Source organism: Artemia franciscana, chromosome 12 (genome assembly GCF_032884065.1).
Source record: "Artemia franciscana chromosome 12, ASM3288406v1, whole genome shotgun sequence".
Lineage (NCBI taxonomy): Eukaryota > Metazoa > Arthropoda > Branchiopoda > Anostraca > Artemiidae > Artemia > Artemia franciscana.
The window spans coordinates 17236935-17258411 of NC_088874.1; the positions used below are offsets into that span (position 1 = coordinate 17236935).

A 21477-nucleotide genomic window follows, 5' to 3' on the forward strand; every position below is an offset into this window, starting at 1 on the left:
TGGCGCGAAGCGCCACACCAACAGCTAGTTTATATATATATATAGATATATATAAAAACTTACTTTTAGAAATTGAGATCACATAGAGACAGAGCCGTTCCTGGGGGGTGGGGAATCGGGTCATCTGCCGCTGGAGTTACAGCCGGGGGGGGGTGCTTCAGTGGGAGTATAGCCCACTGATCAAATTTTTCACTTTGATTTTTTTCTTATATTTGAGTCGGGAGGGGTCACTGTAGTTATTGTTTCATCAGCCACTACCAACCGGGAAGCTTTCTTCTTCCTTTCCCATACAAAATGGAGTATGGCAAGGATGCGGTGCTGCACCTGAGCTATTTAACTGCGTCATCGATCACATCCTGAACAAGACGCAACATACCCATCCTTTTGGTATCAGTTATGCCGGGAGGACTCTGTCCAATGTTGCCTTCGCGGACGATGTAGCTGTCCTTAGTGACAATCTCCACCAACTTAAGTCTGTATTCGAGACACCCTCCTCTATAGCCTCTAGAGTTGGGGTGCAAATCAACTGGAAGAAAATGAAGATCATGCCCATAGAAAAGACCGCATCAGCACCACTCTTAACTGTTGAAATTAACGGTCAAGCTATCGATGTGGTAAGGTAGTTTACATATCTTGGATCAATTATATCCTCAAATGGCACACTTGACGCCGAAATCTCAGCCAAGGCAAGCTCTGTGTTCGGATGACTCCTGAGAGCAGTCTTCCACAAACCAAAAAATAGCCGCCATACCGAAGCCCGAATTTGAAACGCCACAGTCTCAAGCATCATGCTGTACTCATATAAAACATGGCCAATAACCTAGACACAGCTAAGAAAAGTCGGTGCCGCTCAGACTAGACACCTGCGTCGAGTCGAAGGCTTCAAATGGTATGACAAGATCTGCAAAACTGAGATCCTGAAGACCTTCAAGCTGGCGAATCTCTATACCCAAGTAGAAGCCTGCTCTCTAAGGTGGTACGGCCACCTACTCCGTCTCCCGCTAAGTACCCGCGCAAGGATCATCTCGGACTTCAATCCCTCGGAAAATGGTTGGAAACGCCCTTGAAGAAGGCCACGCACTAGATTGGCTGATTTAGTAAACCAACGTCCGCTCAATCGCAACATCAACCCAAATGAGGCCCCATCCTTAGCCCTGGAAAGGGCTTCTTGGAGAAGACTGACGGCGTTGCCAAGCAGATCCCTCTACGCTGGCGACCCTGCTGAGCAAGAGCGATAAGTCAAAAGTAAGTCAAAGTAGGGGTTTTAATGAAAGAAAGTTTAAAATATGCTAGGCCTTTTTATGGATGAAGAGTGACAGATTGAAAATCAGCTATTCAAGAAAATTAGCTCTGTTGACCTCCGGTGGCTTGGTGCTGTATTGCAGTGGTTAATAGTAGTAATGGTAATGGCATATGGTACTTTTCCTATTTTTCCTCTGTAAACCTCTGAGTAAACTGATTCAACGTTTCTGCTATAGTAAAGGACAGTAGAAAATTATAGTCATGCGTAATTATATTTTCTTTTTGATTTTCTAGCGTTGTAGAGGAGGTTGAGGCTCTTCAAGCCATTTTTCTTGACTCAGTGGATGTGGAAAGGGATCAAAGGTATTTTTTTCAATTTGTCATTGATTAAACTGTTAAATATTGTACAGTATGACCTATATAAAAAGAAGATAAGCTTAATACTATAGAAACTGCAAGAGAGTAATTGTTGGAAATAATAATTTAATAAACATCAATAATTAAAAACCTTTACGCATTGCCAACATTGTACTGTGGCCAAGTTTTTGGTATCTGAGATTCTTATTGCAAAGTTTGTTTTATTCAATGTGAGCTATTGTCCATCTCTTTCATGGTTTGTTATCTAACTGCCATCAAAGAAAGAGTCCCTAAAATGATCCCAAAATATCTTGTACTTTTGTTCAATGTATGTAATGTTTTACTGTTATTAGTTGTTACTGTCATTAATTAAAAATAGGCTGTTTTGCTAGAAAACGTTTATTTTAAAACTAGCCAGTTATTGTTTATGTGTATTGAAATGTGAATAGTGCTGGAATCTAAATTCATTTATGCTGAAATTCAGGGGATTAGAATTTTCTGTTTTCGATTAATTTAGTTCTAGCTGTTTAAAGATTTTGACTCGTTTTTTTCTGAAATTCAGAGGATTAGAATTTTCTGTTTTCCATTCATATATATAGATCGTGAGTGAAAAGTAAATCCTGTTTATGATACATTTTTTCACACCTACTTCAAATACATAATGCAAAATTATCTGTAAGGAGTACTTTTCTTTTTCGTATTTTTAAAATTGTTGTTTGTGGAAATTTGAAAACAAGAGATCCAAAACTTTATCTTAAACAAATGTCAACGATATGAAGTTTTGCTTCAACTATGAATTTATCATTGAAAACTTCACCAAGGTCATATTGAAATCGTCAGTTATATTTATTACTATAATTAATGAAAGCCAATACCTTATTTTGGGAGTAGGGACTCTGCCTTCACACGAAAGACAGCCCACTAGGGAACATCCAAGATATTAAAACAGATATTAAGCTGAACAGTGTAATAAAAGTGATATAGTTATCTTTTTTAATTCTTGAATAGTAGTATTTTTTTCAAAGATACAGATGTATGTGCTTTTAATGTTGCTTTGTTTTAATGATCGTACATTAGCCTTTTGGCACTTTTTTATGGGCTCTGACACGCGGAATGTTTTTTACCAAATAAAGACATAATTAAAATGAAAATTTTGAAAATGGTCCGTTTCTTTTTATTATTACTGAATGGGCCATGAGAAAAACAAGTCTCCACATAATACTAACAAAAAACAAAAATTACTGCTTACTTTCAAAATACATAGGTCCCCACTTATATTAGGGTTTTTGTTACCGATCCTGAAATCTGTGGCAAATATTTGCAATTGGCAGCAGCTTGTAAAATAGAGAAAATAATTGAACAAATGCAATCGAAAATGTTCAAAAATTGGATGGGGAAACGATTCCATGCATCTGATCAATATCACTCACAGCAAAATAGTCTTCAAGAAAGGAGTTACAACTTTGTTAGTCTATCAGTGGACTTCAACTATGTAAACTTTAAATGAAGCTGTGTTGGGATTATCAGAATACTACAATTGCTTTTATGTCACATTGGTTGTACAGGTGTTTATGTACTTGTCTATTGTTGGCTCAGGAGGCTTAGTCACTAACTGCCAAAAAAAATGGAAGATTCCTTCCAGAATTAAAATGAAATATAGAAGACACAACCATAAACATCTTCATTATACAAAAGCTGTAAAAAAAATGTATAGAACTGTAATACAATAGGGAAGAGATAATTGTGGATGGATCGTCTATGCTTTGGAGATTTCCTAAATTGTACATAGTTCATTTTTGGATTGCGAATTATCAGTTTTTCAGTTTTGGCCTATGCAGTGTGGGTGGGGGGGGGGGGGGTGATTTTATTTCCAAACTATAGTGCAATATAGGTATTTTCAATAGCAGGTCTTGTTTCTTCTTATCTGAATCTGGTTAGCAACCATCTAGGCTTTTCTTGAGGTTTGATTACTAGGACAAAGTTGAATTACCTTTATTTCTGTATCTGGTAAATCCCTGGTATAAGAAAGTACGCATAAATCAAGGGACAAAGGACTGAGTACGAAAATAAGAAGTAAAAACAACAGGAAAAAAAGAAAGATAACAAGACACGATGAAGCATAAACTTCAATGCTGTCACATATTGAAAAGGAGAGTATAAATTATTTTAGAAAGAGGAAAAACACATTAAAAAGTGGGCGACATTCATGAAAATTACTCCGAAATGTTCAACAAGTCCTTGAGCACTGAACCAGAGTTTGGAGTTCCAAGATACAAAACACAAAATTTACATGTTGTCAGGGAATCCTGGTCATAGATGGGTCTTTATCTGTTCCTTTTGTTTATTTTTTGTCACCAGGAGTGACTGCATCAAACCGGTGGTTACAAATTATAAGGAGGTGGCGGATTCGTACGGAAATTCAAAGCTCTAGTTTCCTTACCTTCCTGCTTGCCTTTCTGCTTGAAAAAACTTTCCGCTCAATAGCTGAAACATGGTTCGACAAAACAAATCTTGGTAGAGCAGCTTCAAGCAGTCCTCTCTGATACAGACAATAAAACCAACTCAGACCACACATCGTTGGTTCAACGAAAAGTGAAAACTATTCTTTATGGTCTCCAGCAAGAATTGTATGTAGACTTCCCAAATGTAATTTCACACTCATCAATCTAACCTGGGGTTTAGACACCTTCCCTTAAAACTGAGTTGGTCAGATCTTTACCAACTTTTTGGAATAAACTAAAGTTAGAAACATAGGAGAAAAATTAAACAGAACAAAATCATAATAGGTGTTGCTCCCACAACTAAATTACCTGCTCCAGGTATGGAGGAGGTTCTATATTTGACCACAATTTCACATGAAAATCCTGCTCATAGTACCATCAGTTGTGCCCTGCATCTCTGACCAGGAATTGCCTTTGACAAACAAAAAATAAAGTTTTTTCCCTACGTTTTCCTTCCACTTTTGTATCATTCTTTTTTTTAGTTTATTTTAGTACGCTTAAATGTTCCTTACGAGTATGCTTTTTTCAAGTTTAGCTAATCTCATATGTGTTTGAAGCTCTTTCGGGGAAGCTAAGCTGAATATATGGATTTTTTTTATGTAATTATAAGAAGATGTTTAAGTGCACCTATAGCTATGGATTTTCAAGTGTAAATTCTTCTTTTAAGAGATATTTTGAAAGTCATTTGCCATGTCATCGTCAGACTTTTTGATATTTTAAAGTCCGCTATGGGTTATGGATTCTCTTCAGTTAAACACCTATTCGTTATCGGTTGACTTTTGCATGTCTGTTCAAATGAACAGTTTAAAAAAAAAACAACGTAAAAAAATGCAATTGGGTTTGTGACTAGTTTACATATTAATAGACAAATAATCTGGTAAAAGAAAATCAAAAGTCTGTTATTGTTTTCCTGACCGGCAAATACGGGGTATTTTGTTTTGGGGGGAGGGGCAATAATAAAAGAACTCGGAGGGAACTCAATAATAAAAAAAAAGATTTACAATCTGATAAAGAGATGCCTGAAACTAAGAACAATCTAGAATTGGGGGGCCGGGCCCAAAGACCCACTGCGTAAGTCCCTGACTCCCACCCCTTATTCTCATGAGTGCTTAAATAGACATCAATTTTCGTTTTTGAATAACAAATGTCGTTCATAAAAGAGGAAGCAAATCAAAAGTGGGCAAAAATGTTTATGCTTAAACTTTGACCCTAGCTAAGCACACATTGAATATTGTACGGAGCAGTTTTTACCTTCCTAAGTAAGCTGTCTTTTGAACTTGTGTCAGTTTGAGAAAGTTTGTTGAATATAATTGTTTTTCTTGCAGCGGAATACCACTATTAGTCAGGTCCACTCTATATCCGGCAACAGCTGAAGATTCTTCCCAGCAATATGTTTGCACAGATTTGGAAATATCTCTTCCAAAAGGTTATCCAGATGTGTCACCCACAATTAGGCTTAGAAACTCAAGAGGATTGAGTGATCTAGTTATCAAGCAAATTGAAGAAGCTTGCAAAAGACGTTGTGTTGATTTTAAAGGAAATCCAATTCTCTACGAGCTTTTTGAGGTATACATTCCCTCTTAGATGGACAGGAATCCTTAAGGACGAACAGTAATGATTCCACATTGAATAAATAAAAATTATGTGGGAATGGCAAATTAATAGAAAAGCAAGATACTGTTGGCCATGGATACGTTGAAAGCTGATAGAATAGAAAATAGTGAATTTTGATTCTAAAATACAAAATAATTTTTACTCTGTCTTGCTTTACTACAAATATTTTCGCCAATAAACTAGATAATAAACTTTTAGTATAAGTTATCTTTAAAAATAATACCGAAATAAAGAAAATCAAGGAAAGTAAAGAGCGATATTAAAACCTAAAACGAACTGCAAAAGAGTCACATAACAATTTTTACTGAGAGCGGATAGAGGGGTTTTTCCGCCGTCCAAACAAAAGAATGTTAGCTATCAATTTCCTCAACAAAAGTGTTTCTGCAGTCCAACTAAAAACTGTAAGCTAACGTTGTTAGAGAATATCTTTAAAAAATCGAATACTTGTTCTGCAATTTAAAGCGAATCATTTTTGTTACCCAACTATTCTGCGTCTACCGTCCAAACAAATACCTGTTAGTTACCATTGTTAGCATGCGATTCGACAGCGGAAAGGCCCCTTAGATATGGGTAAACAAATGAAGCCTAAAAAAACCGAAAACTTAAATAAATAATCAAATCAAGCTTAAATGTAACAGATGTAACTATGTCTACAAATGAAACCTAAAAGGAACAGAAATTAAAATGAATAATCAAAGCAAAGCTGTTCTGAACAGAAATTAGTACTTCGTATTAGAAATTAGAAACAGAAATAAAGCTGTTCGGAACATAAATAAAAGAAGGTCCGCATTCGTATATCCTCTTAAAAGCGGACAAATTCATTTAAGTAATAATATGCTGTTAATATAGAGTCTAATCGAAGACAAACTTCCATGTACCATTAGGAGATCAATAAAGTTTGAAATACTACTAAATTTAGATATAATTTGCCATTATATCAAGTTTTGGTTCGTTAATGAAGTCTATGTTTCTTTTCTTTGTCAATGATTTATAGCCTAAAAGTGAATTATTTTACAAAAAAAATGTAAGGCCAAGTTTTATAGTCCGACATATTGAGCCCTGCTCCCCGTCGTCCATTTAAAAAAATTATTTATCATGTAATTTCGTCAATTAAAGATCTTGTCTTGTGTATGTCCTATTATATACACACCCAACCTTACGAGCTCTGCTCTCTGTTGGGGGTTGATATTTATTTTTATTTTTAAGTATACTAAATAAAGTAAAATAAAAGTTTTAAGTATATTAAATCTAAAGTTAAATAGAAAATAGTTTAAGCTCTCGTGTCAGATATAAATTTATGTTAACATTGTGAGAAGTATCTGTGGAATAACATTTCAGTAGGAATTGATTAGATAAAAAGTGCATGTCGAGATTTGGCTACATTGCAATTGACAAATAATATTATAAACTTAAATTTAAACCGTTCTTGTCTCTTTAATAGACAGCTTAGCAAAATCTGGATTTATCTTTTGTATCCTGTCAGACAATAGATATAAAAAGGAAAGAAAAACGTATTCTCTCTTGTGATCATCGGAAAGCTGATACTCGTATAATGTCACATGAATGTTTTCATATTAGTGATTGACCAGGATTTGGGGGCATTTATTAATTGCATAAGGTAAAATTGTAGATGTATAAAGGGTGTATACACGGCAAACGTCGATGTATCTACTGTTGGAAAACTAGTCAGTTTTCCCAAGTGCTTAAGTTGACCAAGAAGTTATAGATTGCCACTGTAAATAACCTAAAATCCTATGATTATTCCTTTCATGATCATTTATTTTCTGTGACTCGTGAATAAAATCAAACTCACAGATAAATAAGACATTTTTGAAGACAATAAATATTCAAACTTCATCATCAATCTATTCTGAATGAAAATAAAATAAATGAAAGGCAAAAATGGTTTAAAATTCAAGAGAGAAAAAATGCAAAACGACACAAAAATGATCTTTTTGTCCTTGCCTAAATTCAGCCAAAGAATCTTAGGTGGTATTCGCCAAAGGATGAATGAATCCACTACCTGCTCAAGTCCCGTTCCGTTCAATTGACTAAAACCATTACTGTTCAATTGACTAGTACACTGTTGGTGTACGTACATCTAGTTTTAGGGAGGAGAGGGAACGTATAGACGGCTTTTCTTGAGAAGAGGTTCATTCTTGTCTCAAATACTCAGAAGAGGGTCCTTCGAACTAGTCCATGGGCTATACGTCCCTTCCTGTTTGCAAGTATATTCATTATTATTCTGACCTTTAAATGCGTTGTGGACTAATCCTGCAGCCCATAATGGGCCAAAAATAGCAATATTTCATTTTGGGTCAGGAAAATGACAAATTCGTAATATGTTTTACTGTATGATACCATATTGTTTGATGTTCTACCAAACTAGTTTATTTATCCCTTTTTCAGTTGGTAAAGGATCACCTCACAAATTCCAACCGTCCTGCTGGAGACTGTCCCATTTGTTTGTTTGGCTTTCATCCAAATGATGACTTTGTTCATACAGAGTGTTACCACCACTTCCATAAACATTGCCTCTATAGATACATTATTTCTACAAAAAGAGGTTGGAATGAGGAAGATCAGGAGCTGATCTCTCATGGGGCGGCACTGCACCTGTTAAATAGAGAGGAAAGAAAGGTATTCATCATACTCATTTCTGAATGTAGATTTTAGGAAAATTATACGACATGGAAATTCGGTCTTTGTAGGAGAGAAAAATTATTAATGCCATCTAGCATCTTCGAGTGAGGCTCTGGTTTTTCATCCTGGATAAAATATCACTTTCCCCACACACCCGTGTATATATACATATATATATATATATATATATATATATATATATATATATATATATATATATATATATATATATATATATATATATACAAGAAATTTGTTGAGTCAGGAAAATGGAACTTCCAATAGTCAGGTCAAATGCCAAATCCCAGAAATTTGATCCATCTACTTATTTTCGAAATATTTAAAAAAGTTTGTCCTTGGAGATATTGTATACCCTATGGTAATAAGTCTTATAAATTTAACTATGAATACCTACCAACGAATGTTAGGATGCTTCTTATTTTTGTAGTGAATATCAAGGAAATCCTGTGTTAACAACTCGTTAGTTCAGATAGTTTAGGTTGGTCCGGGGTATAGCTCAGTCTTTGTTTAAAGTTTGAGGACGCCTGGGAGCTGCAAAAGGTTGATGATAATTATCTAGGTCAATTTTTGAGTGCCGATTACAAGTGCTTCCTTGCACGTGTCTAGAAAACGATGGTTTTAGCATTTAATTCTAAAAATAAACCTGAGAACCTGAGAAATGTTAAAATGAATGAAATGAAAAAGTGAACGTGAGAATATTACGATACAAAAGAAAGTTTAAGCTGGGCAAATTGTCAGTGGAAGCCAATAAAACTAGATATTTTCTGAAAGTTTATTTTTCGAGTTTGTGACGAGCATGTTCCTAATCTTGGTTCGCAGACTTGTCTTCCTTTTCTTTCAAAAAAGATTCAACTGTGAAAAGACACTCTTGGCCTTGCCTATTCTACTTTTTACAGCTTCATTGCATCCACCAAACTCTCACCCAATCTCTCAAAATTTCCAGAAATATCATTCATTTTGCTTACATTTTCATCTAGGATACTCAAACTATCGGTATTATCATCTGTTCTTATTTCTTACCTTAACCACGTTTTCTCGACATAGAACTAATCACTTTAATGTACTGGCTTTTGAGGATTCAGGCACCTTGTCAGTCATGAATCTAAGAGTGAAAAATTGGTACAAACATCCTCTTCCCACACTGTTCTCCTCTTAAAAATATCTAAAGCATGCCTAAGTCTAGAAAGTATCATCATACTAAGTGATTTGCTTCCTACAAAAACCAAGCTAATGCTTCTATGACTCGTTTACCACACTACCAGCGACAAACCAATAAGGCCCAAGGCCTTATTGGTTTTAATCCTTTTAGTACTGTCTCGAGCTCTTCTTGACAAAAAAGAAATATTCCTTCACTTCCAAATTATGACAAACTTTTTTATTGTTTCCTATATCATTTCGTTTAATTAAAAGTTTTCCTAAAAGTGCTAGATACTTCACCTTTTCAAAAGTCCTATTTATACTCTTCAGTACCTTATAACTTCACAACCCCCATGTTTAAAAAATTTATTTACCACACTATCAGCTCTTGGGGCCTTACTATCTTTTATTCCTTTTAGTACTGTCTCTAATTATTCCTTGAGAAAAAAATCTTCCTTCATTTCCAAAGTGCCTTAAGCTTTTTGCTATATCATCTCCTGTAACTTTATCATGTTTAGCTGCAACGTTCTGCCCATCTCTCTGTGACACTTTTCTTATCTCTAATTGTGGCTCCGCTCTTATCTTTAACCAATACAAATCCAGATTGACTATTTTATTTCAATTTTTTAACATACCAGTATGCTAGTTTACCACTATGCCGTCTGCGAAATTTACGTAATCATTTTCAATAGGTCCAGGTTGATCACGGATGCGGGTCAAGGTGGACTACTGAGTATATGTCAGAAATTGGCCAAAGTCGTCCCGAGTAGAACTTCTAAGATTTTCAATCGCCTTAGAACTATTAAGAAGTTGCTTGTATAAATGGGGTTTGTGAAAGATTTTATAAATGGTGTTTAATTTTTTAAAAGCAAATAATGAGTTTTTTTTCGAACCATTGCTATGCAAAAGGTAAAATTTAATATATCGAGCTGAGTATTGGGGATATTATGACCCTACCCATATTCTTATATTTAGGACAACCCTGAATCTGATTTTAAAATTGAATATTCATAAATTTTTAATAGACTTTTTTTATATTCAATTGAAAATAAAAAGCGGCGTCAAATCTTAATATAAATAGATACTATTCTGTATTTTAAGGGGGCTTACCAGATCGCTATATTTTTTGCATTCTAAAATGCTCTTAGTAAAGTAATAGTCAAAATTTAGTGTAAAGAGCCAACAGAAAAAGTTAATGCCTAAATAAAGCTTTTCGAACGAAAATTGGAAATTTTGGAAGCAAATCGTTTTGTCTGTTGAAGTATTGTGGATTGACGAATCAATGAATGAATTAACAACTGATCTCTAATACATTTGAATGGAACGTGTTGTTTAAAGGAGGGATAGTATTGATAAATTCAGCAGGATCGAAAGTCCTTATTTCACTCCAAGCTGTGATTAAAGGTAATAAAAATTTATTTGGATATGAGACTAATGAAATGAGACTCACTGTTTAAAATATAATGAGGTTGATTCCTGAGTCTCAGCAAATTTTTGTTTTCTCGATTTACAGTCATAAAAGAGAAGTGTTTAAAAAAATTTTTGTTTTCAATAAAGCGCAATTGACACTCTTACCTTTAGAGGGTTCAAAGGTGGAGTGGTTGTCTTTTTTATGTGTGGTAGTTTCTGTCTGTTTTAAGCTTGACCTTATATTTATTCTAATTTATGTTTGTTTTAGTTTCTTATTATCTGTTCATACTAATTTCTGTTCTTTTTTAGCTTGAGTTATTATTTGACTTTATATTTGCTTTTTTTCTAATTTGGGTGTTTACTTTTCTTTGAAAAACTTTTCTTGTAAAATCAATTTTTTAAACTGATTTCTGTTTCTTTCTCAATTAGTATAGTTTATTATTGGTTAACTGTAGAAATATTTCTAAATTCTTTTTCAAATTTTCTGTTTCAAAACTGAAATATTGGATTTTAATTTTAAATTTGGGGATCCCTTGGACCTGGCTACATGCTATGAAATTTTCAATCGGACCAGCGCAAAATAACAAATGTTTCCTTGCAACATTTTTCATTAAAGTTCCCCTGGTTCACTCAATTTTACTCGAAAGTTCTTGGTTTAACTAACTTTTGAGAGAGTGCCATTGTTTTCAATTTTTTTTTCAAAATTTCAGCCTCTTTCAGGCGGCACTAATTATTTTGTTATTAGTTTAATTAGTTTCGTCTTTGTCGGCAATTAGTTTTTGTCTTCTTTGAGTTCCCCTTGACCCTGTCTACGGGCCTTGTAAATTCAAACCAATCAGGTAAAACAAAAGGTCCAGTTTCAGGTGTGAAATATCTATGTAACTGAATTTCAGTTTCAAGGACAACATTGGAGAGACACAGGAAAAATACTAAGCCTATTTTAAGACGTCATGAATCGACAAAATCCATTTCGTTTGAATCTTACGTCTGCTTTACGGTCCTATTGACCCTAACTAATACAAACTCAAAGTCAATTTGGTTTTCCACTTTGGATTTGGTTTTTCTATTTGTGATTTTCCGAATCTGCGTTTGGAAGACGCGTTCGGCCCTATTTCGTGGCCTCATTTTTCCTGAGATGTTACTACCTCCCCCCAACATCCCACTTCAGTTTTGAGATCTTCTCAGTATAAAGTGAGACCCCTTAGAAGGCTATATGTCGGTTTAACACACAAATCGAAGATGCTCCCAATTTTCCATAATAAAATGAGTAAACAATTGGCCTTTTGTATAATGCCTTTGCCTAAGGAAATGTGCGATTTTACCCCAGAAGCATATTTATTGGACCTTTTGACTATTCTGAAAAATTGACAATCTACACAATTTTTTCAGATACCCTGGAGGGAGGGGTTGGGGCTGAGGTAGCAAAAAGGGCGTGGAGGGGGCCTCTTTCCCCAGGTAGTGTGTTGCCTTCGATTCCATCTCTGATCATTCATAAAGAAAGAAAGTAAATTATTCTCTTCATATGTTTTGCTTGTTAATTGTCTTAGTTCTATAATTTGTATTAAATAAAAAAAACAAGTTTTTTTAACTGAAAGTAAGTAGCGACATTAAAACTTAAAACGAACAGAAATTACTTCGTATATGAAAGAGGCTGCTTCCTCATCAACGCCCCGCTCTTTACGCTAAAGTTTGACTCTGTCTCTCAATTCTTCTTTTTAAAACAGTAAAAAACTTTAGCGTAAAGAGCCGGGCATTGATGAGGAAGCAGCCTCTTTCATATACGAAGTAATTTCTGTTCGTTTTAAGTTTTAATGTCGCTACTTACTTTCAGTTAAAAAAACTTGTTTTTTTTATTTAATTTCTGAACGTTTTTGAATCAATGCATGTTTTGATTTTGGTTCTCCGCAGAGGAATAATTAAAACAAAATTTGCATTTTTTTTTGGCTAAATGGCTTTCTCATAATTTTGATCGAATGATTTTGAGAAAAAAGAGCGGGGGAGGAAGCCTAGTTGCCCTCCGATTTTTTGGTCAATTAAAAAGGCAACTAGAACTTTTAATTTTTTACGAATATTTTTATTAGTAAAAGATTTACGTAACTTATAAATTAGCTTACGTAAAGAACTTTTGTATTCTCATATTTTTATTACACATATGAGGGGGTTCGCCCCTTTGTCAGATCCTCGCTCTTTACACTAAAGCTTAAATTTTGTCCCAATTCATTAAGAATGACCCCAGAATCACAAAAGCCGTAGAATAAATAGTTGAAATTACTAAAAATACTTTAACGTAAAGAGCGAGGTATTAGGAGGAGGTGAGCCCCTCAAATGGGTAATAATTTCTGTTTGTTTTAAGTTTTAATGCTGTTCCTTACTTCCAGCTGAAAGAACTTTTTCATATTTATTTTTTCATTGTGTTTTTAAATAATGCTAGTAAATCCTGCGCTCCCTTCATGGAGATTTTCTTCCCCCATGACAAATTATCGATGGAAAGTTCGCCCAGCATATCCCCCTCTTCTCAACCCCTCCCCCAACCAAAAAAACCTCCTGAAAACGCCTGTACACTTCCCAATAACCATTACTATAAGTAAGCATTTGTCAAAGTTTGTAACTTGTTGCCCCGCCCATGGGGACTGTGGGGGAGTAAGTCGTCCCCAAAGACATAGTTATAAGGTTTTTCGACTACGCTGAATAAATTGGCTATCTCAGAATTTTGATCCGTTGACTTTGGTAAAATAATTAGCGTGGGAGGGGGCCTAGGTGCCCTCCAATTTTTTGGTCACTTAAAAAGGGCACTAGAACTTTTCATTTCCGTTAGAATGAGCCCTCTTGCAACATTCTACGACAAATGGGTCGATACGATCACCCCTGGAGGAAAAAAAAAAAAAAAAAAAAAAATAAACACGCATCCGTGATCTGCCTTCTGGCAAAAAATACAAAATTCCACATTTTTGTAGATAGGAGCTTGAAACTTCTACAGTAGGGTTCTCTGATACGCTGAATCTGATGGTGTGATTTTCGTTAAGATTCTATGACTTCTAGGGGGCGTTTCCCCCTATTTTCTAAAATAACGCAAATTTTCTCAGGCTCGTAACTTTTGATGGGTAAGACTAAACTTGATGAAACTTATATATTTAAAATCAGCATTAAAATGCGATTCTTTTGATGTAGGTATTGGTATCAAAATTCCATTTTTTTTTAGTTTTGGTTACTATTGAGCCGGGTCGCTCCTTACTACAGTTCGTTACCACGAACTGTTTGAAAGAGTCAATAAGATAGACGCGGAACTTAATCTTGTTTTAGGATACTATTGTCAGCGCCACAACACAGTCCTACCCATCAATAAGAAAGCTTATCTTTTTTACTGGTATGGGTTGGTTTGAACATCACACTTATACTACATTAAGTGGAAGATCGAAATGACAAGAAATTGGTTTGGAAAGCCGGATTAGTATATACGAAAGCTGAGGTTCCAATTTCATCCTTTCTATTCTGGAAAAATTGCACGTTAAATATTTAATCTCATAGGTTAATTTGAAATAACCAGCCAAAGAGCCGAATTTTTGGGCTCTTTATGTCTCTCAAGAATGTCTAATCTATGCTAAACAGAGATTGAAACTTTGGTTGTATGCGATGCATTGCATCGAGTTATCAAAAATCACTCCACATTGTCCCGTAATAGAAGTAAATACGCTTGAAAATTAAACATAGCTCAAATCACCAAATTATGTATGGGATGCACTTTTAGTGATATAGTCGTGAGTAATTTTCATTATATTCACAATTGTGACCATAAAGTTGCCCTGGCATAAATTCTTAGAAATGGTAGGTTCAGGAGTTAAAACTTCCGCGGTAATTTAACTCTTAACTTTAGAAATAATTTTAGGATTCTGGACTGGTCGGGAAAAACTCAAAGCTAACTACCTAAGTCCTTCTAAGAAGCTGTTGTACTAAATTGAATGAATGGCATGTATAAAATCAGTCCCTAAAATACTAGTGAATTGTCCGAAACAATTTATAAATAACTTTCAGATAAGGTTAAGTCTAAATGTCATGGGATTCTGATGAGAGCTGTATTTTAGCTTTTTAGTATGGCTCTAATGAAAATGAAAAAAAAATCTATGCTAAAAATAGTATAAGGTCACACGTTTGGAAAAGTTAAATATGTATGTAAGTCGTGCAAAATATTGATCAACAGTAAAATTAATAAGCATAGACATCTCGCGGATTTTTTACTAGGATAGATAGATGGTGCCAATCTCTTTTTCTTGGAGCCAGACTTAAATTTCCAATCTTGTCACTTTCCAATAGCTGTGTCGGTGAAATCAGCAAAAAATTTCAAAATATAGAGTTATTTTTCAGTATTCAAAACTTTCTCTGGTTGCTTTGACCATAAACAAAGCCATATACAGTTGTGGCGTAACTAAGCATACTAACAACTGTATTTCTCTTTAAGGCTTCGTAATAGTTTCAAGCGATATTTTATACTGCTTATTGCTAATAATATTTTAATAGTATGTTCTACTATTTCTTAGGTTCTTTGCCCTATGTGTCGACTAACCATAGATCTGCAAGAAGAAGATTTAGCGAACGCACAGTCTCCGGTGGAGTATTCTCAAGCACCGGAATCTTATGTGACTTCTGAAGATATTTCAAACATACAAAAGGGTTTTCAAAGTCTTTACTTGAAGCAAAAGATGAAAGGGGCCATTATTGATCCAACTGAGGAACCCCCAGTTCTTGTCTTAAATCTTGAAGTAAGGTCTCTTCTATTTTGTTTGGTTGAAAATCTTTATTTTCAAAGATACTAGAAAAAGAAAAAACACTAGAAATAAAAAAAAATGACTTGACTTATCCAAATTATTTAATATTCTGACTGGCACTAGGGGACGCAGTTTTCCTCAGACCACGAATTAGTTTCCAAATCAAAGCTCGAATTTACAACACAACAGTCTCAAGCATCATGCTATTTTCTTCTAAGACGTGGCCGATAACTCAGACACAGCTACGAAAAGTCGATGCCGTTCAAACTAGATACATGCGTCGAATAGAAAGCTTCAAATTATATAACAAGGTCCGCAACACTGAGGTCCTGGCGACCTTCAACATGGCAAATCTCTCTACACAAGCAGAAGCCCGTTTCCTGAGGTGGTACGGCCACTTACTCTGCCTCCCGCCATGCACCCCTGCAAAGATCATCACATTTCTCAACCCCTCAGAAAATGGCTGATGACGTCATAGAAGGAGACTGCGCACAAGGTGGGCCTATGTAATAAACCAGTGACTCCTCAGCTGCAATATCAACCTAAACGATTCCCTAGCCTGGGACAGGACCCCCTGGAGAAGACTAACAGTGCTGTCAACTAGTTTTCTGTATGCTGGCGACCCTGCTGAGCAGGAGCATTAAGTCAAGCAAGTCACTAGGGGATGACTGCCTTATCAGAGAAGTCGCGTTTGAGGATGGGGAGCAAAAACCTTCAGTTTTGCCACATTTTTGCCTAGCTTACTGATATTTTGCCAATGTAACGAAACTTCGCATTTGTTCGTTGAACCAAGAGGAAAAATGATTGGTCAGATATCAAAATCTACCCCCCCCCCCCTCCAAAAATTCAGCTGGCGATGCTTCTGTACTCTGTGCTATAGTTATATCATCTGAAGGTTGAAATATCTTGAAATACTTATTAACTACCTAAAAAAAAATACACACTGGGTAGTTAGGCGTAAGACCTATGTCCTATGAATATGAGGCGTAAATGAGGAGATTTTTAAGCGGCCGATCCAATAACCTTTAAATCAAGTTTAGTGTCTTAGAAGCTTCTTTTAGATTGGCAGGCCCTCATTTTGCGAATCATGAGGGTTGTAAATCCCCATAGGGGACTATCAGCCTATTGATTTCCTAAAATCTTGATCGGTACAAACTCATCATACATGATTTTATATTGCATTCAAACACATATGAAAATTTTTGGCAAATAATCTAGCGCCATTTTTCAAGCAGTGCATTTAAAATACGCAGAAAAAAATTGTGTTTGCTATCTAAAAAATGCATTCTATTGAAAGGTATTTTACCTTTCATCGACTTATTAACAGAAAAGCAGTATAATTTCAATCAAGATTTAAAATGTGTTTACAGAGTCATCGGTGGGTGAATATTTTGGGATAAATATGCTTTCTTTTTCATCTTCTTTTTTCGCTAGGAAAATATCATCCTGATGAAGCAGTGGGAATTTCAATATATATAGCATAAGCTGTAACATATCTTCTTCTTCTAAAAGCGAGCTACTAATATGTATGCAACAGGAAGGTAACTGTTTTCCGTTCTGTTTTCTTACGCTCCTGTATTCCACATTATAGTTGTGTAAACTAATTGTGTTACTTGTTCAAACTGTAATAGATCCATATTATAATATTCCGTATAAATGTGTAAACTGTAGCTGGTTGTCTCTCATCAGGAAAAAACAGAAATGTATATCAGGAAGTGGTCTTTTGAGGGATCCTGTTTTTGCCAAATAACAGAAAATAGACAAACGCTATAAAAGTTCATATAAAATATTTATAAATAGTAAAATCATGCCATTTCTGGGCTTACGCCCGAAGCTCAGCTTAAAACAGGAATTAAGTTTGAAAGGGAAAACCAGGGGGCTGTAGTGACGATAAATGATTGAAACAATCAATAGCCAAGACAGATTCAGCTTGCAGTTATTAAAGCCAATCACAGGGAACAACCAACGTATTCTACTGCACTCACAGAACAAGTAGACTAAGTGACGGAACATCTTGAAGTTGAAGGAGGTGTCCTGCCTCTTAGAATGAATAGTTTCAATGGTTCAACTGTCACGATGGCCAATCCAACAAATTCCATGGATACTACCTGTCATGACACATTGATGACGGTACAGAGGTGGACATAGCGTTGTAATGATATTTTTAAGGTGTTTAAGTAATCATAGCGATGCTCACAACGACGTTAATAAAATAAAAGGCAACGTCAAGGAAAATACCGGTCATGGTGATGACAACTGTGTCAAACAATGAGGATTGTAGCGTCAGCAATAACTTTGATGACGGTGAAGATGACAATGGTGATGAAAACGGCATCAATGTGTTTGTTTTGGACGGTATCAATGTTAGAAACAATCATCATTGTCCTTGTGGTTATTTTTGCGTCGTGGTTACTGTCTTCTACAATCGCCAATATCGTTGTTGGCATAGCTATCTTCTTCGCTATCATCATGAATTCCTTCGAAAGGCCCTAACAAAGGTTTTTTTCCCAGCCATCTACCTTGAAGAGTTGTCCCCGTAGATGCTTGTCCCATAACAGTTAATATGATATTTTCCTCTTAAACAAATTTAGTAACATCTTTTCCCATAATTAGACTGATGTTCTACTGAAAGTATGCCCTAAAAAATGCATTTAGAGATGAAATACCTTCTTCTTGTCTGTATTAAAAGTCTCAGCTATTGTTGTAAATTCCCGATTTACTCCCCCATTATCACCCGAAAAGAAATGTGTCGAAAAAGTTTATTACCATTTTCCAATCAGTTTCTTTGTGATTTATTCCCTTTTTAACTTTCTTTTGTCACAATCGAGCTCTATTTTTGGATCCTATTTTAGATCTGCTTTTAAGTGGTGTTTTGATTGTGCTATCTTACACTATATTGTTTGGCAGCCAAATCTTGAATGGTTTCTTTCTTGTGTGAGCTGTTTCGCGGGATTAAATTTTGCTTAAATTCAATTGCGTCTTGAATCTGGTATAAAAAAAAATTGAATCCGGATGTAGGGTAATTAAAAGCAAAAAATACCAGTGCTACATAAACTCCCTCGTGTTCCAAATATGCAAAATATTTTAGGGGTGCCGTTTATTTTTAACCCTTCCTTTGGGTTAGAGCAATGAAACAAGAATGCAAAGAAAGACCTATATAATTTGTGCTAATTATTTTCACATTAGGGGGACGGGGTAAGGTTATGTTAGGTGAGGTCACTTTGCCCCCCCCCTCCCACACCCCCAATGTGCAAATATATACCCCAAGTTATATTGTTGTATAAACTAAAGTATTTCATTGTTATTAACCTAACTTCAGTTCTCGAGTGTGCTCTGGATTGTACGGGAGTACCCTTCCTTCATATTATCTAGAGGTTTCATGTCTGCAACCCCCTATCCTTGATGATCAAATCATCAATTTGATTAACTGCCATGGATCTTTAGCATCCAATGGATCAAAGTCTGTGATCTTTGGTCGGGTATTACGTTATTCGTCAGTTATTAGGTTGGTTGTTATGTTGATGGTCAGTTATTATAATAGTCGATAAAGGGCATAATACTTGTACAAGTCAGACAATCATATTAAAGAATTTTATTTCAAAGCTTTTTTTCAGGGTGCGAATGTCTTCGATCGAAAAGATAGAAAAGAGGCTCTGGGATAGGGGAATTACAAATTTGTCCGTCTTTAAGAAAAGGGGGAAAGAAAAGGCATCAGGTGTATTGTGGTGACTATTGCATATTGAAGACACTTATTGGGCTATGCCAACGTAATATACTAACACGGAATTGCCAACTTAACATTACAGCCAAGAAATATTTAACTCATTCCTTTGCTATGAAACACTAAACTGCAGTGAATTTTTTTTTTCAGAGGAATTTATCCGAGTTTTGAATCAGGTTGTTTGTATATATTTTTAGGAATTTAGATTAGTTTTTGCTATATTGCTAAGAAATAGTAATTTCTTATACAGCAAGAATCCCATTTTATTTGTATCATTTTATTGCTCGTGCTGTTCATCATACTTGCAATTGCCTGCTCAACAAATAATCGTACTATCTGGTGTTTTCGAGAAGAACTACTTGCTTTGCTATAAAACACTAGACTAGTGAATTTTTTTAATAAAATTTGTTTCTGGTGTTCTGTAAAATTTATTTATTCTGGTGTAAATGAAATTTATTCCGTTTTTTCTAATAATATTACAGCGCAAAATGAAGCACTAAGAAAACTTACCGAAAATTATGCAGGGATAACTTTCTTTTTCGAAAGATTACTCTCTTTGTAGAAGTTTGTCGAACAAAACATTCTCTTGTCATAATCTTCTATCTTTTCGTGTTAAATGTCGTGCTAATTTTGTGATTTTCTTCTCTTCTTTGGTTTAACATTCTTTTCTCTTTTTTCAGACATCGGTTAACTCTGAAGAGCCATCTACGTCAACTGCTCACTCAGGAATAGTTATCAGCACTGTACCAGCTCCATTACCGATCGAAAATAGCGGAAAATATTTACCCAAGGGGCCGAATATCAAAAGCAGAAAATTTAGAGATTTCAATTTAGAACCAAAAAGGCAATGGTATCGAAATAATAGCCACCATGACAACAAGCCTTGGCATCGACCTACGCATAGAAAAACTGACGATACTGGCTATAATAGTAAATACAATACTTCGGATTATAGTTATGGTGGCTACTATAAGCCATACAAACATTTTAGACATTACAGAGATCAGAAATATGGTGAGAGAACTGACCATGATAAATTTAATAAAAAAGAAAGCCAGTCTATAGAAGTGAAAGATAACAAGGAAGTGAATAATAAAAATGAGAACGGCAAAAGAACTTCTGATCCTAGGTCACCCCCACCGGGGTTTGAAAATCGGTCAGTTCCTCCGGGCTTTGAAAGGAAATCTTAGCTAATTTACATCAATGTTCAATAGCCCTGTCAAGTATATTTATTTTTAGAAAGTTTAAATATGCCAGTTTGCTAAGTTCAAGATAAGTTTTCCCTTATAACTTGAGTAATTCCTATTAAATCCCAAATGAGTATCAACCAAAGTGGTTTGTCATTGATCGTCGGGTTCTGAATTTGTTTATCAAATTTTTTAATGTTGATTTTAATCGACACTCTGATTTTGAAAAAGGATTCTCATTGATAATCGCAACTAGAGTATGATCGGGCGTCTCGTGCTGACAATGTTACTACTAGAAATGCCATAAAATTTGATTGAGAGAATATGTGCGAAATTTTTATTTTTCGACGGAACGGTAAAATCAAATTTTAAAAGATTGATCACACGAACTATGGTTTTATAATGAATATAATGAAATTAGAAAGTTAAAAGTATTAATAAAGAAAATATATTTATATATTTTGTGGAACACCATAGTCATTGCCCGACAAATTATTTAACGCTCGATTATAGACGTCAATCTTGATTATGAGAGTTTGCAGCTTTATTGAGAGTTTTACAGTCAGATGCAAAAACCCAGATCACTAATGGAATAGCCTAAATACAAGCTTTGTTTTCGTTATCTCAAAGGCTTTTTTTTATTTTATTTTTTTAATTTTTTTTTATTCTTATTATTATTGTTGTTATTATAAAGAGCATACTTAACAGTTGCTCAAGATTAATACGATTTAAGTTAACTCTTTATGTTCAAGAGGTTAATACCTTCTACTCAATGTTGACTTCGTGGCTTCTGGGATGGTTGCGAAATCACATTTCAAACGTTGTTGACATGATGATTTAACTTGAAGAGTTAAAAATCACAATTAGAGTTGTTTATTATTAGT

The 21477-nt window shown here is 35.0% G+C and overlaps 1 protein-coding gene across 1 annotated transcript in view; it reads left to right on the forward strand.

The window, feature by feature from the left end:
• Positions 1-21477, forward strand: part of LOC136033768 (E3 ubiquitin-protein ligase RNF25-like) — a 36010-nt gene extending 14533 nt beyond the window's left edge. Inside the window, exons 2-6 of the mRNA XM_065714664.1 lie at positions 1537-1605; positions 5426-5666; positions 8124-8354; positions 15458-15679; positions 20087-21477. Coding sequence (XP_065570736.1) covers positions 1537-1605; positions 5426-5666; positions 8124-8354; positions 15458-15679; positions 20087-20596 — 1273 coding nt within the window. The 3' untranslated portion in view covers positions 20597-21477. The remainder of the gene's footprint in view (positions 1-1536; positions 1606-5425; positions 5667-8123; positions 8355-15457; positions 15680-20086) is intronic.